This window comes from Macadamia integrifolia, chromosome 12 (assembly GCF_013358625.1).
Source record: "Macadamia integrifolia cultivar HAES 741 chromosome 12, SCU_Mint_v3, whole genome shotgun sequence".
Taxonomy (NCBI): Eukaryota; Viridiplantae; Streptophyta; class Magnoliopsida; order Proteales; family Proteaceae; genus Macadamia; species Macadamia integrifolia.
In genome coordinates this window covers 17,773,657-17,793,351 of record NC_056568.1, presented here as the reverse complement: position 1 = coordinate 17,793,351, position 19,695 = coordinate 17,773,657, and the positions used below count along the sequence as shown (strand labels likewise).

At 39.3% G+C, this 19,695-nt stretch overlaps 1 protein-coding gene and 1 long non-coding RNA gene across 2 annotated transcripts; both read right to left on the bottom strand.

Annotated features, from left to right (window-relative positions):
• Positions 1 to 8,289: 8,289 nt before the first annotated feature.
• Positions 8,290 to 11,180, bottom strand: LOC122057613. Its single transcript, XR_006133578.1, has 2 exons — positions 10,927 to 11,180; positions 8,290 to 8,488 (listed from the first exon to the last, which is right to left on the bottom strand). It is a non-coding gene; the product is annotated as an uncharacterized LOC122057613 (long non-coding RNA).
• Positions 11,181 to 13,726: 2,546 nt separating this feature from the next.
• LOC122057233 lies at positions 13,727 to 18,873 on the bottom strand. Its single transcript, XM_042619264.1, has 2 exons — positions 17,900 to 18,873; positions 13,727 to 14,295 (listed from the first exon to the last, which is right to left on the bottom strand). Exons 1-2 carry the CDS (start codon positions 18,355 to 18,357, stop codon positions 14,055 to 14,057), a joined length of 699 nt encoding a protein of 232 aa, XP_042475198.1. The 5' UTR covers positions 18,358 to 18,873; the 3' UTR covers positions 13,727 to 14,054.
• Positions 18,874 to 19,695: the final 822 nt, after the last annotated feature.

The window sequence follows — 19,695 nt, the reverse complement described above, 5'->3', positions numbered from 1 at the left end:
CCTACCATAGATGGTCTTATAGATATGCTTCTGCATCTCTGGGCTCAAGTCTGGTCCCACAGCCTTTACCCTTAGGGGGTTGTAGAAATGAGCACCCTCAGCTGAGATACCCAGAATGGCTGCCAACAAGTCTATGGCCAACACAATGTTTACCCCCTTCACCAGGCTAGTGAGGGAGTACTCCTCATTTTCGTAGGAGACCTCCAAGTTACAGTAGAAATATCAGACGAGGTTTTTATAGCACGGGCTATCAAGATAAAGCATGGGGTCCCAACGTAAAGCGGTGAACTTATCCAACATCTGATAAGCACTGAAGTCATCGGTCACCACTGTCTTCTCCATCATGACGGATTTCTTGGAGAAGGTTGACCATGCTACAGTCGTCTCAAGGCTGTGGAACAAGCCCTCATCAAAGTCGGATGGGTCGACGAAGGCCTCCCTCACGGATCGGGCCCATGATGAAGAGGAACCGGGGTTCGAATTCCTCCCTTAGGATGTAGTGGTCTTCCTCCTTTTGGAAGAAGAGGTAGCCTCTTTACTCTTCCTGGAGACATCATGTAAACACCAGGGAGATGTATAAGTGTAACGAGTAGAGAATATGAAAAGGATGTGATAAGGAATATTATAAAAACGGGGGGAGGGGGGGTGAAATGAACCCTATGAGAAGTGACATAAACAAAAGAACCTCGAAGTGTATGTTCAAATATCAAAATGCAATGATATTAAGAGATGAACTTGGAAAGAAATAAAAAGAATATGTGTGAGAACCTACTTAATGCCAAATGTAGTTGAATGAGAAACAATAAGCAAAATCATGGCTAGAGGCCTAAACAAGTTGGAAAATGGGGATGGAAACCCCAATACAATAACTTGAAGAAAATGGAGGTTTTACATTGGGCGAATATGAGCCAATCATAGCAAAAAATGAGTATATGCCTACAAAATAATTAATCAAACTATTTTACAAGTAATTGATAGAGGATGGATATAGTGACATTGTCATTCATTAAAAAAAAAAAAAAAAAAAAAAAATTGAAGAAATGAAGAAAAACCCCCCAAAATTTCCAAAAATTTGACTATAAAGGGGTAAATGTGTATCAAAAGGAAGAAAGACAATGCAAACACGAATGGATATGGCTTCTCTACTAATATGTGTGTGCATTGAGAGTGAAGAATAGCATAGGAACCATAAATTTGCAATAAAGAAGAAAAATGAGAAGAAAACCCTAAAATAGAGAAATTAGGGCAAAAAAATTGAGATTTCTATCTATAAATTAGTCAATCAAAGCCAACACAGCATGAGAAGCATAAATGAATCATCACATTGTCAAGAAACCAAATATTCCATGGAGGAAATGAAGTATATGATGAGATTATGAGTTTCTATAATGAAAGAATACCGAAAAACATCATTCTCAAAGAGAAAATGGAGAAAAGGTAACTTACTTGAGTATTTGAGAAGATGAAGATGAGTTGGACACCGGTTTCTTGAGCAAAATCGTGAGTTGGAACATAGGATAGGTCTCTCAAATTTCCTTGCTCTGAGTTGGAAAGAAGTGAGGAAATAGTGGAATAAGGGTTTTAAAAGGCCCTTTTAAGTCGCTTGGACGCAACTGATGGCCCCTAGGAGCCAGTTTTGCCCGTTAGTTTGGGTATCATGGCCCAAAATGGCCTGAGTTTGAGATTTTTTTTAGTTCACGCACTAATGGGCCCCAATTGGGTACCAATAGGGATATTTAGCCATGTAGTTAGGTATCGTTGTGTGACCAACCTATGCCTTAGTAAATAAGTGCGGGTGCATTTGATCATGTGGGGGTGGTGCCTCAATGTAACCTATGATGAGAAGTGTAGTTGATTATGAGCTTATACATATATACTGTGGCACTTAATCAATGTTACATTTTGGTATAAATCAGGTACAAGTCATTATGGTACTCACCAGATCCGGTGGTCGTGCCCGGGGCACCTCTCGTGGTTCCTGCCCTATTGGTCGATCACCAATTTCCCGTGGACCTCGACGTATGGGGTAATCCTTAGATCCACCACCACAAGTGGATCATAATTTGGAGGAAGTTCAGGGTAACCCACCCGTGGACGAAATTCTAAGTCCCCTATATGTCATCACTCCTGGTGATGTTGTGACACTTATACAACAGTCACAAGGGGCCTTCAGCAGCAGTTGCTTCAACAGCAACAAACTTTTATGGCTGCTATGCAACAATACTTAAACCCTACTCAGTAGGGTCAGCCTCTTAGAGGGGTGATTCCACAGGACCCTCCCATAGGGTCAGGTGTTAGAGTACAATCCGGAGGAACATCGCTTGGGGTTGCACCCCAAGATTAGCCGAGAAGTACCCCTCTGGTTCCACCATTTGGAACTCCTCCAGTCATGATGCCTCCACCCTATCCCTACTATCTGGCTTATCCACCTTATCACCCACCATCCACCACTACGACAAAGGTGGTGGAGTCTTTTAAGAAGTACATGCCACCCATCTTCACCAAGGTGGGTAATGACCTATTGGAGTAGGATCGATGGATCCAAGAGTTGGAGAAAGTGTTTGATATTGTAGAGTGCACAAAGGCACAAAAGCTTATCTGTGCAGGGTTGTAACTTAGAAATGAAGCTGATTCTTGGTGGAAAGCTTCCAAGCCTATATTGATGGCACCTCACTCGGAGCCTACTTGGGAACAATTTAAGGAATTTTTCTTATTAAATTACTATCCAAAGAACTTTAGAGATCGCAAAGAGGTGGAGTTTATGGCACTAAATCAAGGAACCAAAACTGTTCTGGATTATTAGTAACAATTTAAAAGCTTATTTTATTTTTCTCCTCGCCAAATGAAGTCGGTTGAGGAAAAAGCCTAAAAATTTCTGAAGGGGCTGAAGCCATCTATTGGTACAGTGCTGGAGGTGTTGGACTTAACTGATTATGCACAGATTATGCAAAAAGCTAAGACAATGAAAGACACGCAGAAGGGAGAGCCACCCCTTACACTGGGACTGTGGAAGAGGGCAAACCCATATGCTGATTCGGGTAGCCCGAACAAGAGCTTCCATGGGTCATATTCTGATACTCCCTCTTACCGGCAGCCTTATAGGCCAACGGGTTATTCTTCCCGACTAGCTAGTGGGCTAGACACTACATCTTTCCGCCCGAACACTAGTGTGGTGCCTACAGCCCCGAGACCCCCTTGTCCTCCAGTTATGCTAAGATCAGTACAAAGAGCTCCTGCTTCGGTTCAGGCATCACTGAACCGATGCTATAATTGTCATTCATACGGGCACTTTACCAAGGATTGCTGATACCCAGCAGTGGCACCACCTAATTGGCCTCCTGTCCATAGACCTACGTTGAATCAGGGAAACCAGCCTCAGGAAAAGATGTATGCCTTAACAGTTGAGGAGGCCGTAGCCAGTGCTGAAGTAGTAGCAAGTACACTTTAATTAAAAGACTTTGTGATTAAAAAATTGACTAACCTGTTATACTTATATGGAACGCAATGCTAGGTGTCTTATCTATATTATGTATACCTGCATGTCTTATTTGACTCTAGAGCTTCGCATTCATTTGTGTCTAAGAGATTTGCTAGGAAGCTTGAGGTGCCATCTAATACCTTTGAATGCAAGTTAGTTGTTAGCAAGCCTACAATCATGGTAGAACAATTGAAAGAAGTGTGTGGGTTGTGTTCAGTTGAGATTAATGGAAAGAAGCTGGATGCCCAGCTTATCAAATTGAACATGTAGAATTTTGACGTCATTCTGAACATGGATTGGTTGTCAACTCATCGAGCAAATGTGATGTGTGCTGAGAAACAAGTTAAGATGAAGGAATAGAACTTGTGTATCAAGCTAAAAGGTCAAGGTGACCTAGAAAGACTATCATCTCTGTATTGGAGGTAGTGAAATTATTAGAAGATGGATGCCAAGGCTACCTTACATCAGTACTAGATGAAGATGCGAAGATTACACCACTGGAGGGATTAGAGGTAGTCAAGGAATTCCCTGATGTCTTCCCAGATGATCTAACCCAACTACCGCCTGATAGAGAGCTAGAGTTTGCCATTGATCAAATCCCTGGAGCTACCCCAGTGTCTAAGGCTTCATATAGAATGGCACCAATTGAGTTAAAGGAACTGCAAATATAGATGCAAGATTTATTGAAAAAGGGGTTTATATGCCCAAGTGTCTCACCTTGGGGTGCACCAGTTTTATTTGTTAAGAAAAGGGATGGTAATTTATAGATGTGCATCAATTACCGGGAACTAAACAAGTTAACAATTAAGAATCGGTATCCATTACCATGCATCAACGATCTATTTGACCAACTGCAAGGTGCTAAGGTGTTTTCAAATATTGATCTCAGATCAAGTTACTACCAGCTCAAGATAAAGAGCAGTGATATACCAAAAACAACTTTTAGAACCCGATATGGTCATTATGAATTCCTGGTGCTATCTTTCGGGTTAACCAATGCATCGACTGCTTTTATGGATTTAATGAACCGAATATTTCATGATGTCCTTGATAAATGTGTTATCATTTTCATTGATGACATCTTGGTTTACTCGAAGTCAGAGGAAGAACATGTAAGACACCTAAGAATGGTACTGTAAAGATTAAGAGAGCAGCAATTATATGCCAAGTTCAGCAAATATGAATTTTGGCTCAAGCAAGTTGGATTCTTAGAACACATGGTGTCTAAGAATGGAATCAAAGTAGATCCAAAAAAGGTAAAGGTTGTAGTAGAGTGGGAGGCACCTAAGAATGTAATAGAGATTAGAAGCTTCTTGGGCTTAGCAGGCTACTACCGGCGCTTCATTGAAAATTTTTCTCAGATTTCGGCACAATGACTAAGTTGACTTGGAAGGGTGTAAAGTTTGAATGGTCAAAAGAATGTGAAAACAACTTCTAAGAATTGAAGAAGCGGTTAGTGTCAGCTCCTGTACTAACCATTTCAAATGGTATAGGTGGGATGACAGTCTATATTGATGCATCCAAGATAGGGTTGGGTTGTGTTCTCATACAACATAGAAAGGTAGTAGCATATGCATCTAGGCAAGTCAAGGAGTATGAGAAGAGCTACCCCACTCATGATTTAGAACTGGCAGCAGTCATATTTACTTTGAAGATCTGGCATCATTATCTGTATGAGGAGAAGTGCGAGATATACAGTGATCACAAAAACCTTAAGTACTTCTTCACCCAATAAGATTTGAATATGAGACAGAGAAGATGGCTTGAGCTTATAAAAGACTATGATTGTGATGTTCAGTATCACCAGGGTAAAGCTAATGTGGTGGCTGGCGCTTTAAGTCGGAAGGCTCAGATAGTTTCACTTTCGTACTTAGCTGTCAGTCCACAGTTAATACAAGAAGCGGTGCTGATGGATGAAATCCTTCTATACGAAAGAGCAACCTTGGAGCTAGAACACTAGTCAGATGATGTTCGGCAGTTGACTATAACCTTGACGACCTTACAGGTACATCCATCCATCAGACAAGAGGTAATAGCGAAACAATCTTTGGATCCTAAGCTACAAAGGATTAGGTTGAAAATTCAAGAGCAGACAATGAATGACCCCGACTTCACAGTAGCCAACGACGAGGCATTGCTATTTCGGGATAGGTTATGTGTGTCTAATGACATGGAGATACATGATAAGATTGTGAAGGAAGCACATAGTTCTGAATACTCACTTCATCCTGGAAGTACGAAGATGTACAAAGACCTTAAACAAAGCTATTGGTGGCTAGCAATGAAGACCACTATTGCCTTGTATGTAGCAAAATGTCTCGTGTGTCAGAAGCTCAAAGAAAAAAGGCATTGACCATATGTTACTCTACAACACCTCCCAGTACCGGAGTAGAAATGGCAAAGGATCACCATGGACTTTGTCACAGGGCTACCCCATACACCCAAGGGAATGGATGCAATTTGAGTGGTAGTTGATAGGCTTACCAAGACTGCTCATTTTATCCCGATCAGGACCAATTACTCCATGGATAAGTTAGCCCAACTTTATATGGATAACACAGTCCGTTTACATGGAGTGTCGATAATCATTGTATCAGATGGAGACCTAAGATTCACATATAGATTTTGGAAGAGTCTTCAGCAAGCCTTAGGGACACAAGTGAACTTGAGTACTGCTATCCATCTATAAACCGATGGGAAATCAAACTGAACCATACAAATACTAGAAGACATGCTGAAGGCCTGTACAATGGAAATGAGTGATAGTTGAGAAGAATACATACCTCTTATTGAGTTTACCTATAATAATAGCTAACAAACCACCATTGGGATGGCTCTGTATGAGGCATTGTATTGCAGAAAGTGCAGAAAAAGAGAAAGAGAGGAGAGAGGGTCGAATGCAAGTCTTTTTCCCCCCAAAGGAAGAGAATCTCCGGCCGCTACCCTCACAGGTTTGTGAGTCTCTTTCCTCTTGACCCGAGTACGGAGTGAGCGATTGGTGGATGTCGGAAGTAGGGGAGCATGACCTGGATTGTGCCTATGATATCTGTGCATACACGGCACCATGAGGTGCGGGACGTATTTTTGTTATTTTGATACAGATTTGTAGATGGTATGCTTTTAAACTTGATTATGGATAATTACTTTATCATTAGATGTTCCCCATTTATTTATGATCCCGCTATATTACCCTGATTCCGCTGCTATTGTTTGGTTGTATTGTGAGATTGTGAATTGTTAAGGTACTGCTATTAGAGATCCTGGTAGGTTCGTAAGACGGGTAAGCATCTTACTCACACCTTCGGTATCCATACACGGTAAGTTGGGTCTACTGGAAGTGGGGTGTGACACCAGGATCATCTTAGTCTCCATTTCCTACACAAGGAATGTTTCCCATCTCTCAGATCCAATGGGCACAAAACCCATATGAACAACCTCTCACCTATCTTCAAGTGAGTCAATTGTAAAACATAACTAGACTCCAAAATCTCAATGAGCCTACAAAAGTTCCTGAGTTCTATATTACTGAATTCCATCGACATCAAGGATTCCCCAATGATGTCTACCACCAGATTAACCAAGTTTGGAGAACTCAATATGCAGAAAAGAAAAAAGCTTTTAGGTAAATCTCACAAGCTTGTCTATACCTCTAGGACAACATTTTGAAAATGACCATCCCTTTCAAACTCTTGTTTTCAAAATCTTAACCAAAGTCAATTTTGACAATGAGATTGAATATGAGAAAATAAACAATTTTCTCAGACTTCCAAAATTTTTAACAGATTTTCTTGACAAACCTATTTTCCACAAAATTAGGCCAATCTGTTTATATGAAAAGGCTAAACAAGCCCTGCCAAAAGAATGTTTCAAAATAATTAGAAGAAAGATTATCGAGGATAAATATTTTCCATTTAAAACAAATATTGCAAAAATATCTAAAAGCTTTGTTTTTCCAAGAAAATAATCTTAAATTTATTTTTTACCCTTTCACTAACCCTTGGGATATACACACTATCGACTAGGGACTTTGTGGAAGAATTTTTTTTCAACCAGATCATACAGAATTTGTGCATCTAGATGCCTATAATGATCCAAACTATGATTTATCATACATTTAAAAATTGGAAATTCTGTCATGGTTTGGTTTTCAACATCTATTCTTCCTTGGGCTAGAGAGAATGAGAACGAATTTGTCAACCTCATCAAATTTGAATTCTCACTATAGCCAATCAAGATTCATATATTAGACCCCCCCAATATTGAAAAAAATGTTTCCCTTCAAATAATCCAAGACAGTAATCACAACAAATCTGGAAAGTTGTCTTGTTACAATTAAGATGAAAAGCCCAATAAGCTAGTATCAGATTCACTACCAAAGTAACTGATGGATGAAGATTATTCTATGCCAATATTAGTATTGATTATATGACCAATCCGCAGCAAGAACTTGAAGTTGGTCAATTTCTAGATAGAGTTCAGATATTGTAACTTTGGATGGGCCTCAAGAACTCCTCTCAGATGTGGAACACACAATTGCCCTCCAAGAAGCCATGGATGTTGACTTAATTGACTTAGGAGACCACACTTCTATAGATAGTTATGACTCGATTATCCAACACAATATTGAAAATATGATGGAACCTTATGTAACATGTCACACCCTACCCTCCATATGGCACAAGCATGAGGCACTGGAATTCAATCCGGTCTGCCAACCAACACCCAGGATCTAGATATAACCAAACCCACAACTATCTCACCATAAAATTAGAGTATATGTAAAATTCCATAAGATCATAAGAGACATGTGGTGATCAGCTACAATGATACATTTATAATATTATAGGCCCATTAATAATTCTCCCAAGATTACAACAAATTACATAATACCACTTACATTTAATTTACAATATAAAACACAAAGTATCAAAGTCCTTATCTATAATCACTCCATGTCCATGACTTCATCTGCAACCAATCTCCTGATCTTCTTCGCTTCAACTTCAAAACCTATGGAGGAGTGAGGATTGGGGGGTGAGCACGGGTATGCTCAATGAGGGGCGGGGGCATTCAAGCACACAAGCATGTAGAATTTATAAATAATAAATAATTCAAGAATTTCAATTCATGTTTACAATCACATAAACATATAAGAATCATAATCATAATAATCTCAACATACTGCATCACATGTCTACATCACCAATCCATCCAACATTCAGCATCTCAAATCAACTCATTTATCACACCACATTTTCAATTCATAACAATCAACTCATAATCCTACATCCACATGGTTCATTTATTAATCTAATTCCATTCTAATTACTAAGTCTTATCCTATGGGTTAAGTGCTATAAGCAACATAGGTGGCATTCCCTACCCTGTATGTTAGGCCCTCAGGAATACAAACTCGTTGTAGGCAGGAGCCAACCAGTCCCGGTCAGAGCCTCAGTCCCTTAGCTAACCCCTAAATAGTAATCCCGACACCATGGTCCCGGTCAAAGCCTTGGTCTCCCATGTTTTCGACAGCCATACATATGTTATACCATATCATGTTGTGCCCTCTCAGAATACAGTACGTCATATCCGAGCGTAGTAGTCCTACATGACTTACCATCGAGTGGGATTAGCCAATACCTGACTCCCTATTGGCAAGGAGTTATAGCACTGGGGTTGTGTGCCTAACCATATGCAAACTACATGCAAGAGTCATCCAATATGTATTTGTGACCATAGCTGTAAGATTGACCTCTGAGTCTATGGTACCAGAAACGCACCTCAGCCACATGGTGCCACAGACCATCAATATTACATCCACTTCCATAAACACACATACATGTGGTTATGGTACCAGAAATGCACCTCAGCCACACGGTGCCACAGACCATCAATATTACATCCACTTCCATAAACACACATACATGTGGTTCTAGTAGTAAGAATGACCTCTGAGCCCATGGTACCGAAAACACACCTTGGCCACACCATATCACGAACCGTCAATATTACAACCATCACCATGCACAACATACATCTGTGATCCCAGATGTAAGATTGACCTTTGAGCCCATGGTATTGGATAAGCAACTCGGCCACACCGTGCCACAGACCATCAATATTACACCCAACATCACATCCACATTCATATTATACATCCACAATTCATCATATCTCTTATTCAATAGCACATGCTTCCAAAAATCAAATTTCACATACTTTATCCAACACACATGCATTACCATGGTAAATTCAGCAAGAAGAAGAGTAAATTGCAAGCAAGCACATTTAAGCATATTAGAATATAATAATACACAACAAAATACAGCAAGGCACATAAGACACAACAAAACACAGAAGACCCCTCACCTAAAATTTCATATCTGAAATCCTTCACCAATGTCCTAGCCTCGTGTATCCTCAACAACTGTAGTTATAAGATTTCTAATCAACAAGGTACATATAGATATGGGTTAATCATCAATGTAATTATCCCTAAAAATAATCTCCCTAATCTTATTAGAATCTGTGTTCAGGTTCAGCCATAACTGAATTCTCTTATTCAGTTAATTGGGTGTCCATCCAACCCATACAGCCATTTGGCTAGCTTTAGGGTTACTAGGCTAGTCCTACATATTCCTAACTTTATCCAACTCCTTGGATATGCTAAAATGGTTTTTACCTCAAAAATCACTTGCATTTATATGATAGGGGTAAAATGGTCAATTTCCTCCTATATTTTCTCTCTCTTCTTTGCTATCCTTTTCTTCTCTTTGACCAAGTCAAACTTCATGGTTATGTTCTTAGTATTTAAATTAATTTAAAACATTTCTGGTTAGGTTTGATCAATTACAAACCAAAGAACTGAAAATTTTCATTCTGTCAGGCCTATACAGGCAGGCCTGTCAACCTGGAACTCTCCAGCCAGTTGGACTGGCAGAATTGTTTTTTCTGCAATTCTGCAGGCCAATCTTCATGACGGAATTATTTTAACAAATTCTATTTCTGAAAACATGTTTATACCGTCTATTTACATCAAATAAAAAACTATTTTCCTTCCCAAATTGAATTCCTATATTTCATATTAACTTCAAAATCCCTTACTTAAACTAGATTTTGCTTCTCAGAGAAGAAAATTTGGGCATTTTTTGTTCTAGGTGGAACTAACACCATGCATACCAATTTCTCACCTTGCATGAGTGTTTCTCACCTTCAATTACATCCTAGTTTACTGAAATTAGAAAAGCCCCATGAGTTTGGGTTTCTTAGGACAAGTCCATAGCTAAATTGATTCCCAAATTGGGTCCAAAATTTGGGGATTCAGTTGTAGAGAGCTATTTTAGCTTCCACAAACAATTTTCCACCTCAGATTTCATCTTTACCATGTCCCTATACCAACCGATTGTTACCCTAGCTGGAATTTACAAGTTAAAGTTCAGATTTCTCACCTTTTATGCTTCTTGATACATGCATGCAGTTGATCAGCAGTCCTTGACTCAAATCTTCAGCTGGATCAAGACCAAGGCAGCTTTTACTTGTTTTGGAGAGTACCAGATGCTGGCATGCATCATCAGCAACATCCATGGTTGCAAGGCAGTAACCATAGGAGTGTACAGCAGTAAGAAGGCTGCTGCGCACGTCTTCTTCCTCTCTTATTCTTCTTCTTTTCTCTTCTTTTTTTCTCTTTTTCCTCTCTTTCTCATTTCCATTTCGTTTCCGTTCACAGAAATGAAAGGAGAGAAATAACTTTCCTTCCCTTCCAATTCATAGGCTAAAAGGTCTGTTTGGCTAGGCAGGTTTTTCATAAAAAATCATTTTTTGCCTCTCTTTAAATCTTAATAACTTGGGGTAGAAAATAGGTATTGACATGAAACCACCTGCATAATTACCCCCAAACACTTCTCTATCTATGGTAAAAGGTGGGTGAAAATCCCCTTCAATTGGTGGGACCCACAGAGGAAAATTGTAAATTCTGGACATTCTGTCCCCATGACAGGCATGTTGGCCAAAACCTTATCCAGTCGGTTCTGCCTTCTCCTACATGTTGCTATCCATCTTCTACCCAAAGTTTACCCACCTTATGTGAGACCATTTTTATCATTATAGGCACTCTTAAGCCCCCTTCAAGACCTTCATTTGAATCCTCAATTCAATCTCTCTCTCTTACTCCATTAATTTATAGTTTATTTCCACCAAATACCATTCTTCATAAAATTCCATCTCTAGGACTAGGGGTTATCAAAATCAGGGTGTTACACCTTAACAAAAGGAGCAATCCATCTACCCTGAGTTATGCAGGTAGTAAAAAATAGACGTAACCATGCCAAAATCGGGTTTGAATCAAATACGGTTAAAACTTTGATTCAATTTGGACACACCAAAGAGAATCTTGAAGATTACATTATCATGACATCATCCATGATGAACATGCTGACATCGCTTTTGCTACCGGAATTGTGCACTTACTATCGAAACTGTAGAAAATCACTATTCACACATTTAAAACCCTTCAACATCCGCTGACTTAAGAGCCTTTGAAGTCCAGACTCTATATAAGGAGATTCCCTCCTCATATGAAGACATCGCTTACTTGAGCCCTCTTCCCTCCTCTTGTCTCTTGGTCTCTCTAGTCTCTCTTGTAATTAGTTTTTCTAGTTTGTAACTACCCCAGTAGTCTCCGGCTATAGTTGGTATCAGAGCCTAGTAACAAAGATTGTCGTTCCTTGCTTAACCCTTAGCAAGATAGCTAAGAGGATCACCTAATCTATATATCAGGGTTATTGATCAGTGCGGATTACTGTCGATCTTTAGCAGATTGTCTGCTCTATCTACTAAGAAATAGCATCTTCTTAGCCCCAACCTGTGGAAGGCAACAAGTAAGTAATGCTTCAATTTCGTTTTTCTGTATAATTATTTTATGAAATTTCTTACTATAATATTAATCGCAAAGTGTGTTTATTTATCTATTATTGTTTCAATTTAATTGCTAAATGTAGGGGTGTCAATCGATTGAGTCTGGCTGGTCTTGATCGAGCTTAATTGAGTTAGCCCATTTGAAACCCTTGCACCGTGAATGCCGGTTTACTTAAACAGGACTAGGTTTGGGGGGCATGATATATTTGTAATTGGGCCGGTCGGTGTCAAGCTTTAATCGGGCTACCTTAAACGGGCCCTATACGGGCTTTAAACGGGTTACAGATATGTTTAACTATAAACAGGCATTAAACGGTCTCTAAACAGGCCTTCCCTAGACACCAAGGAGAAATTAACGTTGCCATTATGGAATTTTAGTGCTCTCTCTTTCTCTTGCAGAGATTGGCTGGGGTTGGCTGGAGCCTCACTCTGAGATAAAACAAGAATGCCAAGAGATGCAAAGGGAAGTGGGAGAACATCAGTAAGTACTTCAAGAAGGTGAAAGAGAGCAACAAGATGGGAGCCGAGGGCTCCAAGACATGCCCTTACTTTCGTCAGCTCGATGTGCTCTACAAGGAAAGGACTCATCAGACGCCGAGTTGTAGAAGCCAAAGAACATGACAGTGTTGCTCAGGCAATGATAAAATAAGGAAGAAGATGAGTTGATTGAATTGAATTCGTTGTACTGACATGAAGATACAAGACAAATATAAACTAATCATCCAATATGTGTTGTTATATATATAAAATAAGGTGGGAATGGGCGGTGGTCTTGATGTAAGGGAAGAGATGAATGGGCAATGGTTGAGTCGCAGAAGCTTGGTAAGTGGGTCTGCAATTTGCCAAACCCATTATGTCGTGGCTTTCCCTCGCGTTCCTCAGAGTTGCGCTAGAGTTGCGCCGCTTCAGATTTGTGTGGAATAATTTCATATCTAAGATCATACTGAAAGAAAAGTTCAGAAGCAATTGGAGGAGCAATGGAGGACTGGAAGGGATGAAGTACAGGAGGTAGAGGAGCATAAACGTGTCGGGCTCGAATGGCGTTAAAGGGGTCGGTCTAGGTCAGGCTTGTAAATAGGCCGGGCCGGCCGGACGCCAGTCGGGCTTACCCCTTGCACTGTGTACTACCTATTTATAAACGTGTCGGGCTCAAGCCTGATACTTTTAATAATCGGGCCGGTCCAGGTTGGGTCATAAACGTATTGGGCTAGGTCGGGCCTACCGGTGTGGGCTTGGAATTGACACCCCTAGCTAAATGAATTAGTAAAAAAAAAAAAAAAACATGTGGCCTGTGGTTACCAATGGACCCTCCCTGATTGTTATGAAAGAACCCAGTAATGTTAAACAGCTCTAAATTGGGTTCATGAAGACAAATGGAACAGAGCCCATAATATATTGTACATGTACAACTTAGGTCCTCTTGAATGCCATGGCTGGCCAAGTGGCCAACCTGCTTAAGCTAACAATGACAAAGTACAAACCTATAAATACATGAATGAACCCCCTTTGCTCAGGGATGCAAAAGGGCTATTTGGTATATAGGAGGTAAGGTAAGGTACCCACCCTCACATGGTAGAAACACTATGGAGCTTCAGGCTTTTCATGACTGTTGCTCTCCTCATCCATCATAGAAAAAGAATGCCGGAATCCCATTTACAGGATTTCACGATGATGGCATGTTGAAGTGAAAGAGCCAAGAGATGACAAAGGCAAATACCATGCAAGCAAGCAGGAAATTCAGGAAGCGATGACCATGACAGAAGCTTCGGTTCTCTGCAAAAGGAGCAGGAGCTACTGTTCCTGTTGTGGCCGTTGTGGTGTTTGTCTCGTTCCATTGCTCCATAAACTGGGTCTCATTTACACCAACAACATTCCTTGCAGTTGCACCACAGATTTCACAGGTCCTACAAAATATAAAATTAATTAACAGAAATAAATAGATGAATTAGAAGGGCCTAATTCCATTGTCTCTCATACATAGTAATAGTAGTAGTAGTAGTAGTAGTAGTATATATATATATATATATATATATAGAGAGAGAGAGAGAGAGAGAGAGAGAGAGAGAGAACAAGAAAATATTTAACAGAGATCCATGAATCTGAAACAAAATTACAGAGAGGCAGAAAGGGAAATTGCATGCCAATGGAAAAGCCAGAAAGCCATACGATATGATCTCTACAGGATTCAAAACATCTCTTTACCACTGAACGACAGATCAATCATAACTCAAGAAATTTTATGCCCTGTACAATCTCAACACATCTGTATAGCCATAAGCTTTATCTACACAAAACCACAAGGCACACAACACAATTCCACAGAAAGACAAATACTGGTGGAAAATGCAAGTCCACTGCATTGGAAGAGGTGAAACTTGAGATAGTGTAGCACCAGGGTCTGGAAATAAAAAATAGACGCATCAACCTGGACATAGGCTGTGCTAGTAATATAGAAGGCATGGAGATAAATAGCAAAATTCAAGGAAAGTAGTGCACCTAATATCATTAGAAGCAGTTCCCAGATCACTTTCTGTAGTTTTCAGAGAGCGATAAGAGCCATATAGATGAGCATCTCTCTCTCTCCATCCATCATTCATAACAAAGAGAAAAATGTTTTACATCCATCACCATTTTTCCATCAGTGATTGCCAATAACAAAGATAGATACCATTTATCAAAAATAAAGAACTAAACACAGATACATATCAATGGACAGCTAAGATTGAAGCCTATAAAGGCTCCCTAATCAATGAATGTTTCATACAGATTTAACATGAGTCATGTTGAGGTATTGCAGACTTCATTAAATATTGGAAACAATACAAAATCATGGGCAAGCAGGGCATGTATGTCATATGCCAATACCTGAGAGGCTGTACTAGATGGTTATGAGGGTATGACAGATCCACTGTGGTGATGGGATTTCAATAGACCCATTGTGGTGATAAACTCCCATCAAGACACTGTAAAAGACACTTGAATTGGAATTGAGAGAAATCCCCAAGAGCTTGCATCCATGGTCACATAAAAGGGCTGTAACTAGGAACTGAGACCACCTCCTGAGAGGTACTGGGCAAGAATAAGAAGAGTGTAATCACCTAATAATACTTTGACACATTCAAAAACATTTTTGAAATCCTTAGTGGGCCACTGAACCGCAAGAGTATGCATATGAAGATATTATATAGATGCAAATCAGTACAAAACTTTCCAGTGATAAAAAATCTCCAACATACTGTACCTATCTCATAAGTCATTTTTGTTTATCATGTTTCAACATGGATACATAACAACTGGAGCCTCAGGCCTGCTTCTATAAGACCGTACACATATCCAAGCATCATAGTTTCCATTCCTACTCTATTTCCAAAATCATGACATCCTTGGCTTGCTCAACCAAAAATGAAACATACTTCTGTATTTATTAACTTAAGGATATGTTCTTGTGGCATAAAAACCTAACAGGGGTTAACAGTGAATTATGTGCTAAATATTTTTTCTCCATTAATTAAGGTATTTTTCCTATAGGCTAATCAAGTCCTGCAGAGCCCTCCTGAATAAATTGAGTTCCTAATATCTAGGTCTCAAAAACGAAGACTAAGAAGAAAGGAAATGTCAAGAAACAAATATGAAGGACATTGTGCGCTATCTTTACTGATATGAAGGTTGTTTATAACTAGGTTGCTCAGCATGCTGATACAGAAACATGCATGCATTTTTAAGCGACGCATAGAAACTTCTCTGCCTCCCAACCACATTGCATTGCTCAACACACCCAATCATTAAGTAATATCCTGGAATAGCCATACCCAGATCTTATGGAAAGCTGTTTATTCAGTAATCTGAATGGAGCATTAGCCCAAGAATCCCTCATGTCTTTTGTTTTAAATGATGCAACCCCACAAAATATGAGTATTTATACATCATTTCTATCCCTTCAAAAAAAAAAAAAAAAAAAAAAAAAAAAAAAACTCATTTTGATAACATTAAGATTGTTAATGAAGAAGAATGCCGCTCTCTACATAGCATACATGTACATAGGTATAGATTTCAGATGGTTGCCATCTTTGACACTAGTCCAATATCATAGGGTCCAGACAGAACTGATAGGCTAATCCTTATGCAGAAAGGATTTGAAATGTAAGAAGACATCTTTTGAGTGCAAATAATACTTTATACAGCTGCACTACATTTCAAGGAGCCAGATTAAGACATAAAAATATGCCACAACAATGCAATCATAGAAAGATAGTAACTGAAAAGGAGAGGGGTGATTGGCAAGGGGGACGACGATCTGACATAAAAAAAGAGTGGGGATATTTGAACTAGTGGAAGGTTTTTCCATGCTTTTTGGAATTTTTTGGATAGGTAATGTGATAGTACAAGTGTTGAAGTACCATAACAAGATGCGCAGTTGCTAAATTTTTTTAAGGACTTGTTGGCCAAAACAAAATACATGGAAATACGTGAGATTTACTGAATTTTGTTTTCTCAAACAACTATGGAAGAGATTCCTGATCCACACAAAAGCATGGCAATTAACCAAAGATCAAAGCCATCGAGGAAGAAGAGGCACAGATAAGTATCTGCAAATTTTGTGCTAAAGATACAACAGTAACATTAAATATGATATAGAAGCCAAATAACAATGTTTTCCAATTAATACAGACTGTCCAATTGAAGGCACTTATAAGCTGGAACTCATATCAATCTGATGATTTTATCCATCTGATTTGGCCCACTTCATTGAGACCAGGGAAAGCTGCCTTCCACCTCCTTGATCCAATATCACTTCAATCAGGTTAAGATCATCTGATTGAAGAGATATGGGATCCAGGAGGTGGATCATCAATTAAACTAGTCTGGGTTAAGATAACGTCATGGGGACAACATGCAATTTTCGAGTCTCCACAACGCCATGCCCTCAAAATTCTGCATATACTACCAAAAAAAAAAAAAACAAAAGCAATTTGCATTATATCAAGGGGTAAACAAATAAATAATTTGCACCAAGTTAACGAATTGAGCTGAACTTGAAATGTAAAAAGGGGATCTCTAGGTCAGCCTACTTTCCAAAAAAGATGTGCTTACACTGCAAATTACTGATAGATGATTACTGGAAGAAACAGAAAACAGTTAGAATAAGCTCTTGGAGGTTTGAATTCTGAAATTAGACAGAGTTCGAAAGCCTAAAAATTGCAAACTAACACCAGTTGATCATCTCATTCTCCAAAAGAGGAAAAACCCTGACCAGTGAAGGGCTACATTATTCATAAATTCATGGTGTGAAGAAGATAAGCAGAAATATCCCAGTGTAACCACATTTAGCTAACAACATGAGTCGATCATAAAAATCAAGTAAATAAGTACACAGTTAGCCGTAAAAGGAAAGGCTTGTGAGGTGGATGATTGATTCCAGTTTTCTCACAAAATAGCGCAACCGAGCAGCAGAAAGATAGAATTAGTAATACTAGCAGAGGAAAGCTAGGGCTTTTTTTTTCTACTCACTTGTTGCCTTTTATCTTGAACCAGGTTTCGGCGCATTGCTTGTGCGCCGCAGATAAATCTTCCTTGCATGAACAACCCAATTCGATAGGAATCCCAGATTCGTTATTAACAGTGTCCAAGCTCATATGACAAATCCTACAATCCTTCTCCACTTTAGTAGCCAAATGCACCTTAACCTCCGGACCTCCAGCCTCGAGATCCACCTCTACTGAACAATCCGACACGCATGAGTTCCTCCGCTGGTCTGAAACACCCCCAATCTCGGGATTGGAGACGCAAGAGAACCTATATTCATCGTATGACCCACCTACAGTGGAATCAAGAGGTGAATGCCACGACCGGTCATCAGCATCGGAGAAGCATAAGCTTCCCTCACTCCTTCCTTCTCTACTGTCCACGGAACAACGATGAGTGCTTCCCTCTCCAACCTCACCATGTGGGTTGTCTACGATTGCCATTCGCAAAACCCCAAACCAGAAACTTCATATAAAAGAGAACAGCAGCTTTGAACACAGCATCAAAGGCAGAGCATGAAAACCTTCCAAGTTACAGAAGCAGAAGGGACCAGAGGAAGAGGGGGGAGGACAGGCTACGAAAGAAAAACAAAAGAGAACAGAGAAAGAAAAAGGTTTTCTTTCCTTAACAAATGGAAGTTTGAATGAAGGCGATCCCTTTATCAGTTTCTCTGTAGCAGACGAAAAGGAGTAGTTCTACAGAGGAAGAAGGATTTAAGGTGGAAGTAGAGTTTTTATTGCAGAGATTCATGGCTTAATCTGTTGCGATTCTTCCGATTCAGAGACGACATTGTAAGACAACCCCAATGGCCAGATTCTCTCCACCTACGGTGTAGAAAACCTTTAGTCTTATGAGTATTAGCGAAGAAATGATACAAGGACGGTGCACTGAGCAGAACAATGTTGCGATATAGAAATAAATGGCGAGGAGTAACGAGAGAGACTGTGTGAAGTTTAGAAAAATAAATGTATTATCAATATTAAATTATATTATATAATCTACCCAGAAAGCGAATTAGGACGTCAGAAATCATCAAGAGAGATGAGAAATTTCTTCTTGTCTTGTTATTGTTGTTCTTTACTTTAATTAATTGGTTGAAAACTAAATGATAATGGCAGAGTTGAAAATATCGAAGCGAATGACCCTCTCGCATCAAAAGTTAATGCGAAACTTTTTTCTCTGATTGTTACCAAAACAAACAAACTTATTTGCGATAAGAGGAAGGCATTTAAGTTTTAAGACAGTCACTGTGTGTTCCCTTTGAAGATGAAAGGCTTTCCATTAAGACAATTCGTTGCCACTAGGAGTCCGTTCGGATCTAACAGAAATACCTTTGGTTATCATTTGAAAAAATCGATTTTTCTACCTTATTACATTTCATCTGAACCGATCCAGTGATATGTTATCGGGTCAAGAATTGGGATTGGAAATAGCGAATATCAATCCAATCCAATTCCTCAAACTGTGTTCTGTAGAATAAAAACAAGAATTGATTCACTAACTTTTCAAAGAAGTAAATGAGAGGGGGGTGGGGTGTTAGGCGGGTAATCTATAAAAATCATGGTTTGAGGTATCATTATCAGATTGGCCAAGAGAGCAATCCCAATATATACCCAACCGATCTTGTCTTTTTTTTTTATTATTTTTTTTAGTAGAACAGTGTGGACCAAGGGTAAAACTGTTAAAACAAATTTATCACATACTTTTGGTGATATGGAGAAATTCCTCTCTTACCACATTTTTATCGGCCTGAAAAAATTTACAAGAAAAAAAAAGATTAA